Here is a 19,426-nt window from a genome sequence, read left to right on the forward strand (position 1 = left end):
CCGATCCCAGTTATTTGGGAATGGGTTGCAGGAATCAAATTCAAAATAAATCAAATCGAACTATGCCAAAAAGCCAAGATTGTTGTTGTTTCTAGAGGAAATATACGCTAGTGAGTATCATTATATGCACTGTTGTCACTTGTGTTAAATTAGCAGTTTCTGGAAACACAATCACTGCTAACATAACATTTATGCTAATTGCTGTTAGCCTGACTATGGCATTTTACATTATACGTTAGTATGAAGCTAGCAGACTGATTGGTTGTAATGATCATTTTGATGTTTAGTTTTAACCATTAACACAGTTCACTACCATGACCTCTATGAGCATTTCTGTCAGCCTGTCTATGGCATTTCACACTAACTGTACGTATTACGATAGTGGACTTCAGCTGGTCGAAATGATCATTTCGGTATTTATGTTTCGATAATAATAAATAACCATTAACGGGAGTTCAGTGTACTGCTGAGCAATGTCTCACCTGGAGGCCTCCAGTTTCTGCTGCTCCAGGCGCTGCTGGGCCTCCCAGTTGGATCGCTCCTCCTCAAACACGCGCCGCTTCTCCTCCAGCTCCTTGTGCTGCGCCTCCAGGTTTTTCTTCATCTGCTCGTGGCGCCGCTGAAGCTACGCACACAAAAACGGTAGCACAAATGGCCTCATATGATGGAATGAATGAATGAATGAATATATATATATATATAGATATATATATATATTATATATATATATATACACACACACACAGTATTTTATCACTAGCATGCAAAATGCTATTACAAGGAAATGGTTGATAAAGAATACTCCCACAGTTGAGGATTGGATTAAAGTGGTTCAAGATATCTTTAAAATGGAGAAATTAACTTTCATATTGAGGCAAGAACAAGACATTGGGAAAACTGGACAAAATATGCCATAACATCAAAAGATGTTACTTCATAATGTGAAATCAAGTTTATCTTCATTTTGTTCATTGGTTCCCACCATTTATTGCTTTCGTTGTCATTATTATTATCTTTCCTTTTTCTTAGCGCATTGTGCAGGGCAAATGTTTTTTTTAACTGATAGGTTTTGCATCTTCTCTTGTTGTTAGAACAGGTATCACCCAAGGGTTTCGATGCCAAGAAAATTTGAAACCAACATTTTTTTTTTTAACTTGAAGTGAATATGTAAAGCATTGTACATTGTTTTTTGGAACATGTGTTGTAAGGTGCTTTTGAGGTGGTATCATTTTTCTCTTTTTTTTCTGAACTATTATGATTATTGTTATCGTTTTCCCTTTAAGGTTAATTTCTTTGCTCACTTAAGCGTATGAACCTGGTTGAGGATGACCCACTAGATCAGATAATTGCAGATGAGAGAAACCCTCCTATTCTGTCATTTATAAAGGTATTATTACCCCACTGTTAATGAATGTAAATTAATTCCAAGTTTGAATGTTTACAGCGTGTGCAAGGACGAAAAGTAAAAATACTTTTACATTTATGGTCTCTTTATATCATGTATTTTCATTTACCGCAAGTTGGGTCTGGAAAATATCCCCCAGAATAATCGTGGGTTCACAGTAAAAATGTATTCCAAATTATTTTGCACAGCCCCAATTTGAGAACTACTCTATACAAATATGTATGTGGTTGTCACCTCTGCTTCCGAGTCCTTGAGCTTCTGCACTTTCTCCTTGACTTTCATTTCAAACACTTGCTCCATCTCCATCTCCATCTTCTTCATCTTGGTCACGTGCTCCCGCCGCTCCTCCTCCATCTGGGCCAGGGGACTCCTGGACGAGCACACACAAACATGCTTTTATCCTCGTGGAGAACACGTCTTTTCGGAGGCATCGTCGTGTGTTCATGCACACAGATGAGAGGAAGAGAGGAGTGGAATACTTTAGAATCAACAGTTGGGACCTGAAAACATGCTGACTGGATCGCATGCCCTTCCCAAGCAGGAAGTACATGAAGCACATGAAATATTTTGAGCCAAATTCCAAACTTCCTGACAAAACCACTGGAGCCATATGAAATGGTTTGGTCATTGAAGGTGATCCTGACGGGGGATCATGAGCTTTGTGGTGTATGAAAAGTCATTTTACACTTAATGATGCGTTCAAAACAAAAAAAATCCAGTCAGATAAAATGCCATCATAATTGGTGAGTAAAGTCCTAGACTAAGCTGTCAGCCAAATTTATATTGTTGTTTACTCTGTATACCGCACACCACTCACAGTCACTCGCATTTGAAAAATGTACGGGGGTGGTCAGTCATGCCTGCGGATATAAAGTTACGGGTGTGGTCCACCAGTCAAGCCCGCAGATATAAAGCTGCGGTTGTGATTAGGGACAGAATCTCAAGACCTTAAAATAACTTCCTGAGTTGTTATACCCGAGTATGTAGTTGTTACCTAACACCATAATCATAATTTATTGACACTGCACAGACTGAGACAGACATTTTTTCATTTCAGAACTAAATATTCATGTCATCAATTCATTTGATTTCATCATGATGTAATGTTATAATCTCCCGTAATTTATGGCGGTATCGGTTGTCAATCCACCGATGAAAGATAGCAGTAGATGATCTATATCTTCCTAAAGCATGTAGAGGGGAAAAGTTTTCAACTTCAAGATAACAGGGTACCATGGGGGAAAGTCAAAGTAAATCACAATCTCATAGTTATTATAGTTAGATACTGAAACAATACCTGTGTTATATCCCAGAAATGTTTTCAATATAACTCAGGGGTGCCCAGATTTTTTTCCCCCCAGGATCTACTTTTCAAGCGGCCAGCCTCTCGCGATCGACCAATGGGGCGGTGGTGGCAGGGAAGTGGGGGGCGCATCGCCGCGACTGCTGTAAGCAGGAGGCTGGTCTGCTATAACACACCTTTATGTGGGTGCGCTCGACGTATTGGCCACACCTGAATCAAGCGATGAGGTGGATGATAGTCTAACGTCTTTTTTTTTTTCCCCCCCTTGGGGCACGCTGTCACACGATCAACCAAAACTGCCTCGCGATCAACGCATTGAGTGCCCCTGATGTAACTGAATTTCCTTTGACATGGCTCTCATTATGTTGATGACTTTCGACGTAAATGAGCTCGCAGTACATGAAGAAGCTCGGAACATGTGCTTTTGACATCACTTCCGAACTTGCTCAGTACAGTTAACTTGAATTTCCTGTTTCTGGGTGAATACTGATTTTTTAGGAGCAGGCTTGTTTTGTTACCAACGTTAATGAAATAAACATGTAAATCAATGTCAAGATTACACAAAATAAGTGACGTCTTTCAATATCTATTTTTTTACGCGAACATATTTAACGTGTGATTTTTCGTGCTCGATTGTGCAGATTTGCGAGTGCCATGGCGCGCGGGTGCAAATGCGCCCGTCAAATGTGAGTGACTGCTATCACCAAGTAAATCAGACCAGATTTTTTTTTTTTTTAAATCTCAAATGTGTGCAACATGTTTCTCTTCAGGAGTCCACAAAAAACAGTGATTACAAACAGTTGCATGGGTGCTTAAATGTCCATTTGGCAGGCCGTGTGACTCTTTGGTGGCTACCCCGGAAACAGCAGCCACCAGCTGGTCGGAGGGGGGATGGCAAAGAGGCGCCAAAGCCGAAAGGAGACACAGGAGTGAAAGAGAGAGGGGTGAGGGGAAAAAAGTGTAAGAACAAAAAAATAAAACACCACTTACATTCCTTCAACGGCGTCAAGTCTAAAAAAGACGGCACAAAAGAAACACACACACACACAGCATGCAATGATGAGCCCATGCACTAAAAGGTGTGTGGCACATTGTGAGCTGCGTGTTAGCAGAGTTGTGATTTTAGCTGAGCATGTTAGCGCTGAGGGCTAAAACTAGAAACACTTCATGGAGTCGTGTTAAACGCGACTTTCTACCCTAAAAAAATACACTACTGTACTCACAAAATGTTAAAAAGATTGGGCTTTCGGGGAAATTTCAGGATGAACCTAAAATGTACCATAACAGGTCAACCTAATTTGACTTTCAGGAAACTTTTCAATGTTTCTGTACATTTTGCACCACTCGCTATTGTCTAGGAGGGAACGTAACAGCTACATTCAAAACACAAAACTCAGTGGTCTCAATTTGGGGAGTAAATTTTTAAAATTCTGGTAAATTTCGGGTATTCGTAGAAACTGAACAGTGAACACTTGAAATGGTTGGTATTGTTCTACAAATTATAGAATATGTCAAATCTTTTAAGATGTGCATTTTATTTACACACAAAAAAATTGGACTTTTAGGAAGTGAGGGCGATACGGTGGGGCAGCTGGTAAAGCATTGGCCTCACAGTTCTGAGGACCCAGGTTCGATCCCAGGCCCGCCTGTGTGGAGTTTGCATGTTCTCCCCGTGCCTGCGTGGGTTTCCTCAGGACACTCCGGTTACCTCCCACATCCCAAAAACCTGCAACATTAATTGGACACTCTAAATTGCCGCTAGGTGTGATTTTGAGTGCGGCTGTTTGTCTCAATGTGCCCTGCGATTGGCTGGCAACCAGTTCAGGGTGTACCCTGCCTCCTGCCAGTTGACAGCTGGGATAGGCTCCAGCACTCCCCGCGACCCTCGTGAGGATAAGCGGCTAAGAAAATAGATTGATGGATGGATAGGAAGTGAAATTAGTTGAGTTTGAAGTTAGAAGGGTCAGAAATCGGTCATGGGTCCAAGTTAGACTAAAGAAGAGAGGTATACGAGTGGACATTTTTGGAAAAACTTCAGAATTTTGTAGTTCAGCTGCTTAGATAACATCAAGTACTGCAAAAAGTACAAAAAGGAACAATTGAACATATTCAAAGAAAGTTAAGCGATCAAATTAAGGTCACCTGTAAAGCTTAAAATGAATTTTAGGTTCATCCTAAAATTTCTCCCCAAAGCCCAATATCATAAACCTTTTGTGAGTAATGTACGTTGTGTATGAGCTGAGCGCAGCTTACTTGGTGGACAGTTGCCCCTTGGCCCTGTTGTTCTCTACACCGTTGTAGGTGACGGCGGCCAGTTTCCTGCTGCGGTAGTTCTCGTAGTGGACGTTGTTTGTCACGTCCTTCAAGTCCTGCATGTGAGTCCTACGTGGACAGTTTGAAACAATTTCATTTTCACTTGTTGAGCCGAGAGGATAGGCATACTTCCCTGTTATGTTGTATGTTATATTAATGTGTATTATATTAATGTAAAAGAGAAGTACCTGATGAGCATGTCCCGGAGGATGGTGAAGTCACAGTGGTCACTGTTCTCAACTAGGAGGGAAAACAAAGATATCAAGGAGCTGAGAGGATTCAGAAGTGATATGGAATTATCGACATTTTTGCTCACCAATTATGTCTATCACCTCTTTGGATTGTCAAAAACATACCGTAATTTCTGGCCCACAAGCCACAATTTTTTTTTCCCCACACGCTTTCAACCCTGTGGTTTATGCGATGATGCGGCTAATTTGGGTATTTTCTCTAACGGCCGCAAGGGGGCACTCGAGCAGAAAAAGTAAGAATGAGACCGGTGGAATATATGTGCAGAGGAAGTGACTTTTACCGGCCCTGTTCGAGCTGCGCTAGCGTGTTGTTGCTGTGTTAGTGGCGTGTCTCAATGATATTTACCAGTAAGTTTTATTTTAACTGACCCTGTTAGTGTTAGCGCTAGCGTTAGCGCCAGCATTAAACTCTTTCTGTGTACCGTCTTTCTTTGTAAATATCTCGTGTTTCAATGTGGTCACTTGTGGTTTTTACACAACTGCGGCATATGTATGTACCCAATGGTATTTCCTTTACAAATGTACTCGGTGAGGCTCGTAACCAGGTGCGCTCTGTAGGCCGGGAATTACGGTAAATCCAATAAAATGTAGTAGTATCGTAACTCCATTTCTAAAAGGTCAAGCTACCAAAGTAGCACCCACAGCTAATATCTGCTTGTTTCCCCAACTTTCCGGCTTGGTTACCACAAAGTGACTAACAAAATGAACACAAAAATGTGTTACATGAGCAGTAATCTTTATTTCCCAATTTGTCACTCTTTTTCAACCATAACGGTGTCTACATGTTCTACTGTAAACAGTCTTGATTTTTTACCCTCCTATGACATAAGAATGTTGATGTAATTTAAACCATTGCCTGATCAGATTAAATGGGTTTTAGCATAACTAGCACTTCTTCTTTTCCTTTCGGCTTGTCCCATTAGGGGTCCCCACAGCATGTCATCTTTTTCCATCTCAGCGTATCTCCTGCATCCTCCTCGCTAAAACCCACTGTCCAGATGGCCTCCCTCACAACATCCATCAACCTTGTATTTGGTCTTCCTCTCGCTCTTTTGCCTGCCACCTCCATCCTCAGCACCCTTCCACCAATATACTCACTCTCTCGCCTCTGAATAGCATAAATAGCTCACCCTCTGGAAAATGTTTCTATTTTAATTATCTCTTGAAGAAAAATTTTTTGGGGTCAGCAGTGCTGTGTTCATGTGTGTTCATGTGTGTGTGTTGAGTGTCATTAAAAAATGAGTTCAAACCTTCTGCAACCCCCCAGGGGTACTGTCGTCCTCTGACGCGCTTGCTATTCACCTCGATGATGGTGTTGCTGCCCACCACGGCCAATGGCAGCTTGTCCTATGAACAACATTTACATCTGTAAGTACGAGTCGAGTCACGCTAATGTCCCCAGGCGTACACTAGTCACAAAACGTTAGGGGATATTTGTTTTTCGAGTGGAATTTCAAGATGACCTTCAAATGTACTATAACGTTTACAGTTCTGTAAACATTGGAACACACATTTGACTGTTCAATGTTTCATTTTTTTTAGTACAACTTGTTCTCTAACAAGGAGCTGAATGCCAAGTCTATTTTATTTTTTTTAATTTTCAAGGGCTATGGGTCTTCTAGTCTCTTTTATGCAACCTGCTGGTGTGTCTCTTGAAGTCCTAATAAAGCGAGAATAAGTGCTCTAAATTTGACAAACCACAAAGAATGTTAATGTTAAAATTTAAACGAACACCAAAAAATATGGGTCTTTGAAAATCACCAATAAAAAAAAAAAAAAAGAAAAATACACCAAGCTCCTCTCTTTGCTGTCAGCATGGTGCTGAATCCATCGAAACCAAGCCCTGTGCAACTGTCAACGAAATGCGACTAGTCCTGGAAAAATGTATGCTTCCTCAACTAGCATCTTTCTTATGCTTACAGAACAGATAACTACGTGTTTGAGGTGTAAACATATACCAGCATAAAGCCCCGGGCAGCTGAACTATATCCCACCAGGTAGTCCTGAGGCTTTTCTATGTTGCGATGAGGTGCTCTAAAGCAGCCACGCCAACCTGAAGTCCCGGTCAAAATTCAACAGCATGATGATCAGTTTTAGTTGAACCAGGAAATGTATGGCTAGGTTTCCAATTATGTAATCTTGCGTGTCACCACCACCCTGAGACCAATCAGATGAATTAATTATAGAAAAAAAACTTCACGCTTCACCTATCACCTGCGTTCTTTGACCTCAATGACACACAAGATGGCGTAATTGGAAACCCATCCATTGGTATAATTATAGATCAAAAACCTACTTACTGTAATTCCAGGCCTAAAAGCCACAACTTTTTTCACAGCCGCCACGCTAGTGAGCATTAGCGCTGCCGCGTAAGCGTTAGCACTGCCGGGCTAGCGTTAGCATTAACAGCACCATGTTAGCATTGGGACTGCCGCATTAGCGTGGCTGCGCTAGCATTAAACTTTTTGTGAACCGAGGCTTATCACCAGGTGCACTCTGTAGGCCGGGAATTACGGTAAATTCACTTATAAAGGTGATAGTTTATTTTGGGCAAATATGGAAATTTCACCTGAAAGTCATATATATATATATATATATATATATATATATATATATATATATATAAAACTTCTCATGAGTAGTGTATGAGCAGGTGTCGCACCTTGATCTTCTTCACTAAACGGTTCTCTTCTTCATCATCCGTCTCAGGGAACTCGTAGATCTTGATCTTGTGCTCCTGGATCTCCCGCATGATCTGCAGGCGAGAAAGACGCCATCTTAGGATGCTCAGGACAAGAAGAGGCAGGAGGAGACAGTCTCGAGGGAGATTTTGTAGTGGGTGGGTGGATGGGGGCGCAATGGAAAGCGCTGACCTGCTTCTTGAACTGCTGGCATTCCTCTGGCGTGAGCGTGTCTGCTTTGGCGATCAGCGGGATGACATTGACTTTCTCATGCAGACGCTTCATGAACTCGATGTCCAGGGGCTTCAGGCTGCGACAAGCATAAATAAAAAGTATGTATGATCTATTACATCCAAAACACAAGATGTACAAAAGAATGTCATTATAAAAACAACATTTTTCCATTTATAATTGGTAAACAATTACCAATAATAATAAAGCTTACATGAAAGATTGTAAATAAGAATCCCCATCCCCTACAATAGCAGTTTGCAATGTGGAAGATCACCACCTACAGGACAGGAGAGCAATTATATCAGGATTACTCCAATGTCTAACTTGGGTACTGTCCAGCTACTCTCAGTTCAGGATCAGCCGTTCCTTGGGGATTCTTGGAAGTAAAGCAAACAAAGTAAAAAAGCATCTGCGACAGCAGACGGACGTTCGGCATGTCGGAGTGACCTCGCAGTCATGAGAAACGCAAGAGAGTTATTCTTGGCCCGTCAGCAAGCTGGATAAATAACCCCCGGCATTTATGGCAGTCTCACACGGAATGTTTGGATATAATTTTACTTTTTGCTTGAAGTTTAATTGGCAAAGGGTCAGCGTAAAATAAATAAATAAATACGACTGTGCGGAGGCCCAAACAAGTCGAAGCGGCTCGCTATTTGAACAAAAAAGTATGCTGGTAGCTCAAGAATCAACTGTTGAGAAAGTGTCCCCATGTGAAAACCCACACATACATAACATGTCTAATACTGGACACCAATGGAGCAGTCATGTTCTTATGTAAGTATTTAGCGGTTGTGATTTATGGAGGTTGTATGAGGGGACTATATGAAACACAGATTCAAACACAATTCATTAGATGAAGATATTTAAATAATGGAAATGTTAGTTGATTAACATTTTCAGTAATTAAAATTTTTAACTAAACCAATATAGCAGATGTGTTTTGTTAAATAGTGTTAGTTTTTCATAAAAGTTTAAAAAGTTAATGAATAAACATCAAATTAAATATATTTTAGAATGAAAACGATATAAAATACATCCATTCATTTTATGTATCACTTATTTTCACTAGGGTCACGGGTGTCCTGGAGCCTATGGGGGGTTACACCCGCAAATGGTCAGCAGTACAATATACGTGTAAAAATAATAAAACTTAAAATATAAAAATAAACTATCCTTGAATTACCGAAATTTCCGGCCAAAAAGCCGCAACTTTTTTTCACACGCTTGCGGCTTATGCAGTGATGCGCCTCGTTTGTTCATTTTTTCGTAACGACCGCAAGAGGGCACTCGAGCAGAAAAGGCAAGAGTGAGACCGGTGGAATATATGTGCCGAGGAAGTGACTTTTACCAGTATGTTTTTTTTTTTTTTTTTTTAAACCGACCCTGTAGCACTGCGCTAGCGTTAGTGCTGTGCAATTGTGTTGCTGCCGTGTCTCCGTGATTTTTACTGGTATGTTTTGTTTTTTTTTTAACTGGGCCGGTTAACGCCGCTCTAGCGTTAGCATCGCACGCTAGCGTGTTGGCGCTATGTTACTGCCGCGTCTCAGTGATTTGGGTATGTTTTTTTTAACCGGCCCTGTTAGTGCTGTGCTACTGTGTTGCTACTGTGTAGCTGCCCCGGCTGTTTTTTTTTTTTTTTTTTTTTTAAACCAGCCCGGTTTGTGCTACAGTGTTGTTGCTATGTTAAGCTAAGCTATTATTACTATTATTAAAAGTGAAAACTTTTTCTGTGTACTGTCTTCCTTTTTAAATAGCTCGTGTTTCAATGCGGGCACTTGCGGCTTTTACACAGGTGCGGCTTGTGTATGCACTAAATGGTATTTCCTTTACAAATGTACTGGGTGAGGCTTATAATCAGGGCCGCTATGTAGGCCGGAAATTACGGTAATTACAAATTCAAACAATGAAATAATCACAATAAAACCCCATTACTGTAAAACATTTAATGACTGGTTTAGAAATGCTTTAGAAATTAGATTCATCAAATCAAAATTTGAATTAAAAATAAATTTGATACACAGAGAGAATATAATATAATAAGTACCTAAAACTAGTTACCTAAAATGTGGATAATGAAATGTACATTAAAACTATGTATTAAATTTAGTTCAGTTTGTTAAAGTTGTTTTCATATTTAACAGTAAATATCAATACAAGTCACAGTCATCATAGCAAGAGCACATTTTTAAAATATCTGGTGCAACCTCAATCTTAAATCATCATTGGACATCTCAAAAATAGCAAAGCTACTGAAAGAAAAATCATGTTGCAATACATTTCAATTGAATAAAGACAAACCGCAAATATGCACACGAGCAGCATGCTTATAATTTAAATACAAAAGTGGCTCCACCTTCAGTATATTAACTTATTTGGTTGGTTTCATGGACTTTTATGTATTTCTTTCTGCAGTCCATTCAGCAGAAATGCAAAGCCACGAGTATCAAGTTTGCCTTTTTATCTCCGGCTTCACGTCGGGCCTTTTGATTGAAAACACGTGTGCGGTAGCGGTGCTATATGGAAAGAATTCGGGGTTGATTAACAGCCAATTGTCAAAAAAAAAAAAAAAAAAAAAAAGAGTATAGTGTAACCTTATGAGTCTCGTCGAGCTTGAGGGCGAGAGTGCAGACTGAGGACACAGCTTGGACAAACACAACGTCTCGTTAAAAAAAAGTCAGCCTCATTAGTGTTTGCCCAATGAACACTATGGGCAAAGGGTACCATGCATATTCAATAGATTAATTTCAAGGCACTCAAGTGTCAAAATATATTTGAAGTTCTTAATCAGTTGGACATTTTGTGAATACTTCCTCCATTTTGATCATACAGTCTTTCATAGTGAAGTCCTGTTTTTTTTTTTCTTTTAACAAGACAGCTGACTCAGTCTCACATTATCATTTACAGCGACAGCATAGGAAGGAAGCCAGCTGCATATTTAACTTCCACACTAAAACGGCAGAAGAGTTTTGTTTGCTACGCTACACGACCACAAGATAAAAAAAAAAAATTATATACAAAACTTTTTCCATGATAAGTGTACAATGGTGCCTTGAGATACAACCCGATTTAGGTTTTCTGAGATGCAAGTCGTTGTCGGGACTGACGTTTGCTTTGAATTGCAAGAAAAACATTTAAAATATGACTGCTGTATTGTGGCTATGAAGTCAATTCACCTTGCATCAATCAGCAGTTTGGCAGATAATTCTTCAACAAAGAGGCTTTAAACTTAACTGGAACTTTCAGTTGATGTTTACAGTTAAACTAAGCATAAAACTAAGTTCACATTGTACATTTTAAACAAACCAAGATTTTTGTCTTAGAAATAGTTGTTTTGGTTAATGCAAAATAACAACGCAAAAATGAATATGAATCAAATGATTTGCTCAAGGCACCACTATATTGCAGGTACAGACAAAACATTTACCGTAATTTCTGGCTTACAAGCCATGACTTTTTTCACACGCTTTCAATCCTGCGGTTTACGCAGTGATGTGGCTAATTTGTGCATTTTTGTAACGGTCATAAGGGGCCACTCGAGCAAAAAACGGAAGAGTGAGATTGGAATATATGAGCCAAGGAAGTGACTTTTACGGGCCATGTTAGCACTGTGCTAGCGTGTTGCTGCTGTATTACTGGCGTGTCTGTGATTTTTACCAGTAAGTTGTTAAACTGGTCCTGTCAGCGCCGCACTAGCGTTAGCGCTGCACTAGCATCAGCGATTATAATTATTAAATTGTCCTTCTCATGAATAATCAAGGTATAATTTTACATTAGCTACTTGCAGTAGCATCATGTGTTTCCACCACTCACCCGTGCCCGGAGGGCGCGATGAAGTAGAGACAGCAGTGAATTCGGCTGTCAGGCATCTGTCGTCTGTTCACCCGCGATTCTGAGTTCAAGTAGTCCTCAAACTTGCTGTCGATGTGATCAATGATTGGCTGCCAGCTGTGCACAAGATGCACGCAACACCGTCAAAAACAGATCTCCGATGGCGCATTACGGGCATTGGATACGAGGAGATGTTACGGCTGAAGTTATGTTCAGACTATCAATCAGAAGAGTCGTAAATCCTTACCAGTTGCTGTTGTCGACGGCATCTCCGAAGCCAGGGGTGTCAACGATTGTGAGCAACAGTTGCACGCCGCCTTCCTTTATGAGCACTTTGGACTGTTCCACCTGGCACAGGGCAAGGGGTGAAGGGAGATTTTCAACACATTCAGGTGTAAAGTCATCACTCAATGCCCCCCCCCCCCCCCCCCACAGCAAAAGAAAGAGAATATGCCATGAACTGTAACAATGAAATATGTCAGAGGACTTCTCCAGACCTTCTATCTAAAAAGCTAAGAATAGAAGACACCATAAAGTTTGGAATGAAGCGATCTCACATTGGAAAAAAAAAATGTGTTATTGTGTTAACTGTGTTCATTGAACATTTTTCAACATCAACTAAAGTTGCTGCAGACTCACGCACCACTTTGTGCAGGTAAGTTGGTTCTATGGCATCCGAGCTAGGAGGACGGAGTCCATAAAAGATAACGTTGAATATTTGTGTCCATGTTTCTAGTGGAAAGTAGATCTAACGTACCACAATAGCACGTTTATGATTACCAACACTAGGAATTGATACTACCCCGTTCAATATAGCCTACCACTGTTTGTCATCAAGTATTGTCAAGCCTCTTCGAGTAGTCAAAAGTAGACAGCCATTGGCAAACTTCCAACCACTTTATTGAACTAATGGTAATAAAATGCACCTAATAAGCACATTCACATACAACCTACAATGGCTAAAGCTGACGCCCGGGGACTCAACACACGGACTGGTAAAGCTGCGCTTACAACAGCCAACTACCCTGTCATTCAATGATTCACATCACTCACCAGGCCAGACCCTCCCTTTTACACAAAAATTCAAAAGTCACACATACTACCATGTAGAAAGTGATGGTGACCCAAAATCTATAAAAACAATACCTGCACCTCATATGCATATTTTGTATTATTTTTAGGAATTAAAATAAATCTTCACCCAATTACACAGTCGATTGAACTATGAAGTGTTAGTTCTGTATTATTTTGGTAAGTTGCCTTACTTCCTGTTTGTTTCCCCATTGTGGCTTGTTTTATGCATGACTGATCACTTATGCGCAAAGAAAATGAGGCAGGTTTTAATGCTATTAATGTATTTATATTGGCTTGGAAAAATAAATGGGTGGCATTAGAATATTATCCAATATTATCCTCTGTTAATACTCTGTGAAGGTTACTGTTGTGTTACCATACTTAACATTGTCAATACGGTTAATAAAGCACTTTGGACTCCAGAACAATTGATTCCAAATTGATCTCAATGGTCAATTGCTTTGAGCTTTGGAAGTCTCGCTCTTAAATCATTAGCGCTGCAGGCTACCGTCACGCACGCGCACATTTGCACGAGGCAGCTAGCAGGTCTGAACACGCCAGCCTCCTGCTGTGCTATTTAGCAAACTATGCTGACGTACTGGTGGAGCATACGACATTGGTGTCGTCACAAGCAAGACACCGTTTTGCATTTGTGTAATTACTGACATGTCTAATTTAGTTACAGCTGACACAGTACATGAACGGGACAATTAGAAATATAATTGCTATCTTCCATGCTCGTCAAGTCAAATAGAAAAATATTTGGCCAACACATTCTTTGAATGCTAAAAATATAAATTCTCCATGATGTTTGGTCGACACAACCCATTTCCAACAAGCAGTACAGTGTATGTCTTGACTAGAATGTACCTGGACTGTCTTCTTGATTCTATGCGAAGGTCCGGGATATTCTGATGAGTACAGGTCGGTGAGGAAGAGGGAGTTGATCAGCGTGGATTTGCCCAACCCCGACTCACCTGGAGCAAGAGCAGTACAGGTAAAGAATTTAAAAATAGAGTAGTAATGCAGTACAATACATCCATCCATTTTCTTTGCCCTTTATCCTCACAAGGGTTGTGGGGAGTGCTGGAGCCTATCGCAGCTGTCAACGGGCTGAACCAGTTGCCAGCCAGGCACATCGAGACAAACAGCTCCATTCTCAGTCACATCTAGGGGCAATTTAGAGTGTCCAATTAATGTTGCACATTTTTGGGACGTGGGAGGAAACCGGAGAAAATCCACACAGGCATGGGGAGAACATGCAAACTCCACACAGGCGGGTCCGCGATTGAACCTGGGACCTCAGAACTGTGAGGCCAACGCTTTCCAGCTGATCCACCGTAACGCCCAGTTCAATACAGTGAACCCCTATTTTTCATGGGAGAGGTTCCAAAACCAACCACAACAGGTGAAAAAAAATCCTATTCACGTTTTTAACATATTCAGCCTTATTGAAACACTTTTTGTAAACACATAAAAAAAAAAGTCTGCATGAGTGTCAGAAATGGGATGACACACAAGAATGAGGGTAGTGGGAATGGCAAAGAAAATAAAAATTACAACCAATATGGAACGCTGATGATGACTATGCATTCTGAAATGCCACTTAGACACGGGATAGAAGTCTTAGTCCCAGGTGTAAGGTACTGTATGGCTACTTGTCATCTATTTAGTGAGTACACATTTTATTTAACTTATTTTGTAAACGTTAAGACTGCTAAAAATATTCCTAAAAGTGGCTTACAATTGCAGTGGTACTTTACATATGAGTCCTTGACTAACTCAATTTACTTGTATAGCTAAAAATGTTAAATCTAAAACTTTTCCCCATTGAAATGAAAGGTCATTCATCTGTTCCAGACCCCACAATTTTTTAATAAGCAAAAATAGCACTTTTGTATTGAAAAAGAATTTGAAAAAAGAAAATATAAAAATGTAAAATAAACTGGCTTTATAAAGTGCGACCACTGCACGTAGTTTATTATTAGTGTGTCGGATGAGTGCTTTTAAGTGGAATAGCCTCATGAGAGAGACTTTGGGAGCTGTAGTCAGTCAGATTGGGCAGTACAGTACACAGTGTCTGAGTTTGCTCCTTACAAGTGTTGTAATTTTGCATTTCTGTTTGCGTGGATTAGTCAATAAACAGTTAAAAGTCCATGTGGCTCTCCTTGTTCACATGAGAGAATATAAGAAAAATTTGGGCTAGAAAAACAAAATTGACCAGGAGATGGCTCATTACTCAAAAAAATAGGACACTCATAAGTCACGGTATCGCTGTATTTCCTGTAGAATGGTTCATGTACTAGGACTTCAGAGGTTCTGGAGTGAATACAAACAAACGCAACAAAGCAGTACACAAAGCATCTCTGTGTGTTAATAGTTATTGGACAACCAACAGAGCATGTCATTGTGCTGCGCTGGAGCCTTGTCAGGCTGTAGCACTCCAATGTGGACACGGTCCAAAGGATCATGAGCTCACGTGAACATTGGTCCTGCCAGGCTAACGTTCAACGGAAAGGGGTTGGGTTGTGGGGTGGGGGTTGAGGAATTTGTTTTTTAGCAAAAACGCTTCACTACAGGGCGAGAATAGGAAGCCGGGGATGGACGCTGGCAGCGGTCCTTTTCTCGCACACACCGGCTCCTCCCTTGGTGACGTCCTGTATTGCACTGCAGGGCCATGTGGGCTCTATGTGAAGCGCAGCCAAGACAAGCTTAACACTAGTGTGTGTGTGTGTGTGTGTTGTGTGTGTGTGGTGTGGGGGGGATAACACAGACAAAAAAAACAAGCTGTTCACTAAAAATGAGCCTCTGAAACCCTTTCCGTGTCAGCTCATATGCAGTATTTTTCTGCCCAAAATGAGAATTTGTTCCAAACATCCATTACATCCGTCCATTTTCTTTTGCCGCTTATCCTAACGAGGGTCGCGCGGAGTGCTGGAGCCTATCCCAGCTGTCAATGGGCAGGAGGTGGATTACATCCTGAACTGGTTGCCAGCCAATCGCAAGGCACATTGAGACCAATAGCCCCACTCACAATCACACCTAGGGGCAATTTATAGTGTCCAATTAATGTTGCATGTTTTGGGGATGTGGGAGGAAACCAGAGTCCCCGGAGGAAACCCATGCAGGCACGGGGAGAACATGCAAACTCCATACAGGCGGAACCGGGATGAAACCCGGGTCCTCAGAACTGTGAGGCCAACGCTTTACCAGCTGATCCACCGTGCCGCCTCATTCCAAATACTCTGAGATATTTTATATTATGGCAAATTTAACTTTCTGAGATCGACTGACTCAGGTCAAATAGTGGAGCGCAGAGTCCAAAGCAAACATGGTGAAGCAGCATTTAGCTATTATGCTGCACACAAATGGAATTCGTTACCATCAGAGGTGAGGTCAGCCCCAAGTGTGAATGTTTTTAAATCCAGGTTGAAAACACGTCCTTTTTCCTCATGCTTTTTAGAATATATCCACTTTTTGATCATATTACTTGCACTGTATGCGGTCATGTCTTGTTTGTCATTTTTATTGTTTCTATCCCGTTTTAAATGTTTTATCTCTTTGTTTTCAAATGCCTTTAATCACGTAAAGCACATTGAGTTAACTTGTGTATGAAATGCGCTATACAAATAAATTTGCTTTGCTGCTTTGCTTTCAGCAGCAATACGGTCACCTAGTGGTTAGCACGTCTGCCTCACAGTTCAAGTTCTGGGGTTGAATCTCAGCTACAGCCTTCGCGTGTGGAATTTGCGTATTATTAAGTGCTTGAGTGGGTTTTCTCTAGGAACTCTGGAGTCCTCCCACATTCCAAAAAACATTCATGTAGGTTTCAATAGATAATGGTTTCAACTGTGAATGTCCACAGAAGTGAATTAACATTTAGGTGCATTATTTGTGCAATACATTTAAAGTAATGCATTTAAGTGCACCATTACATTCTATTATTTTCTGATACTTGACGAGCAAAGTGTCCAAATTCAAATCGTGTTTAGTGTTATAATTGTGTTTGAGAACCACAGGAAGTTAAAAAAGCACCAGTCACCAAAACGACCACTCAATGGTATTCTCGGTTCATTTACAAATCATTGCAATATGCTAGTCTTGGAATGTAGGAGAAAGCCAGAGTACCTGGAGAGAAAAAAAACCCATGCGAGAATGGGGTTTTCTCCAAAACATACAAACTCCACACAGGAAAAGCCAGAGCGGAAATTCAAACCCCATAACCCCAAAACTATGAAGCACACTTTCTACCCACGAGTGCTGCTCTGTAATAAAAAGTGGGAGGGGGGGGGGGATGCATAAATGTCTCCTTTACTAAAAGAGCATAAAAAGAACCTAAAAGCCTAGTCTCTTGTCAATGATGCTCTTGCTAACACATTTGGACCATGTCCAGCTGCGCGGCGAGCAAAAGTGTGGAGTGAGGAGCCGAAGCTATTCTTAGAGACGTTGCCTCTACGAATTTTCATTCCAGGGACAGGAAATGCTTTTGACCCGAGCAAACATTTTCCCTCAAAATTGATGAGCCGGAGAAGAATCTAAAACATTTTTTCCAGCAGTGTTTCTGCAAGATAATGTCGCATATTATTCCGCGCCGCCTCCGCAGCTTTTTCACTCGGCATGGCCAAAGTGGGGGGTGCTTGTCCGCAGTGAATAAATACAGCTAAACACACAAAAACACACACACAAAAAGAGCCACAATCTTCTCTCAACAAAACAAACCACAGTCAAGACATCGAAATTCCAAGCGCCATTGGGAACACAATGAGACAATTGACAGAACAACAACGAAACAGGCGGCTTGTGCTCTTACCGACAACCATCAGTGTGAACTCAAAGCCCCTCTTGACCGACTTCCTGTATACTTGGTTGGGGAGGCTTGCGAAGCCGACATATCCTTCCAGGTTCTTTTGCTGCTGCAAGGAAGACAAACGTTAGGGGAAATCGCAGCCATCAATCAATCAATCAATCGACATAAAAGTACAAGAATCGGAATTTACTGGCCTCTTTCAAGCTACTATATTACCACTGGAAGGGAAGTACAGTGAACCTATATCACGGTTCATTATTTACACTCCTGTAATATGAAGGATTTATAAGATATTGTGTTTTATTTTTACAGGATACAGATGAGTCCAAATTCCTCGTAGCAGACCTTCAGTGTAGTACGACGTTGTGCTACAACATGCCAGGAAGCACTTCGGTTTACTGGAAGAAACGCTACATACCATATATACCGGCCTATAAACCGCGACTTTTTTCACACGCTTTCAACCCTACGGCTTATGCGGTGATCCAGCTAATTTGTGCATTTTTTTCTAATGGCAGCAAGGGGGTAGTCGAGCGGAAAAGGAAAGAGTGACACTGGTGGAATATATGTGCCGAGGAGGTGCCTTTTACCGGAATGTTTTTATTTTGTTTTTTAACTGGCCCTGTTAGTGCCACGCTAGCATATTGCTGCTGTGTTACTCCTGCGTTATTTAAATTTTTTTTTTTTTTTACTGGCCCTGTTAATGCTGTTCTACCGTGTTGCTACTGCGGCTGTTTTTTTTTTTTTTTTTTTTTTAACCAGCCCAGTTTGTGCTACCGTGTTGTTGCTATGTTAAGCTAAGCTAAGGTAATAAAACTTGAAAACTGTGTACCGTCTTTCTTTGTAAATATCTTGTGTCTGAATGTGGGTTTGAATGTGGGCACTTGCGGCTTTTACACAGGTGCGGCTTATGTATGTACCAAATGGTATTTCCTTTCCAAATGTGCTGGATGAGGCTTATAATCAGGTGCGATCTGTAGGCTGAAAATTACAGCAATAACCAGCGAAGAGAGATGGTCCCCAACTAAGGTCAAGTAACAGTTGTTGTTCCCACAGAGCAGAGAGAATATCTGCCTAAGAATTTCTTTGTATGCTCTGTTGATATATTGCTGCTCCGTGTGTTAAAGTAGTATCTTATTAAAGGTTTTAAAATTACTATAAAATTTTGGCTGATTTCCATTAGCCCATCCATGGTGTTTTTAATTATATATTAGAATTAAACTAGCGGATCAGTTTCACTGTAACTTTGAACTGGTATAAATATATTTTTGGTTTAATATTTACAAGGTTGTTGTTTTTTAATCAGTTGAGTGTTCCACAAAAAAAAAAAAATTGTCTTTCAACATTTTTGATCATACTATATGTGCTGTATCCTTATAATTTCAATGCAGCACACCACACGCAAGATTATGTTCCACCACCAATCTAGAATCTAGTCCTGCAAGTCAGAAATCTAACCCGATCAAACATGAGCTAACAAAAACAAAGAAGAAAAACCTTTGGACTATTTTCTTATGGAAAAATCCCAAA

The 19,426-nt window shown here is 40.7% G+C and overlaps 1 protein-coding gene across 2 annotated transcripts in view; it reads right to left on the bottom strand.

Moving 5' to 3' along the window:
- The window catches only part of septin7b (septin 7b), a 19,953-nt gene extending 1,581 nt beyond the window's left edge, over nt 1-18,372 (bottom strand). Inside the window, exons 1-12 of one of the 2 annotated variants that reach the window (XM_061821034.1) lie at nt 17,900-18,372; nt 13,960-14,066; nt 12,263-12,363; nt 11,998-12,132; nt 8,146-8,263; nt 7,935-8,027; nt 6,523-6,619; nt 5,210-5,261; nt 4,962-5,090; nt 3,699-3,719; nt 1,640-1,775; nt 483-625 (exon numbers count right to left, since the gene is read on the bottom strand). In XM_061821034.1, the coding sequence (XP_061677018.1) occupies nt 483-625; nt 1,640-1,775; nt 3,699-3,719; nt 4,962-5,090; nt 5,210-5,261; nt 6,523-6,619; nt 7,935-8,027; nt 8,146-8,263; nt 11,998-12,132; nt 12,263-12,363; nt 13,960-14,066; nt 17,900-17,909 (1,142 nt within the window). In that variant the 5' untranslated portion in view covers nt 17,910-18,372. The remainder of the gene's footprint in view (nt 1-482; nt 626-1,639; nt 1,776-3,698; nt 3,720-4,961; nt 5,091-5,209; nt 5,262-6,522; nt 6,620-7,934; nt 8,028-8,145; nt 8,264-11,997; nt 12,133-12,262; nt 12,364-13,959; nt 14,067-17,899) is intronic. The other variant, XM_061821035.1, reaches the window with a different exon arrangement.
- Between the last annotated feature and the right edge of the window lie 1,054 nt (nt 18,373-19,426).

Source organism: Syngnathoides biaculeatus, chromosome 5, assembly GCF_019802595.1.
Source record: "Syngnathoides biaculeatus isolate LvHL_M chromosome 5, ASM1980259v1, whole genome shotgun sequence".
NCBI classification, from domain to species: Eukaryota; Metazoa; Chordata; class Actinopteri; order Syngnathiformes; family Syngnathidae; genus Syngnathoides; species Syngnathoides biaculeatus.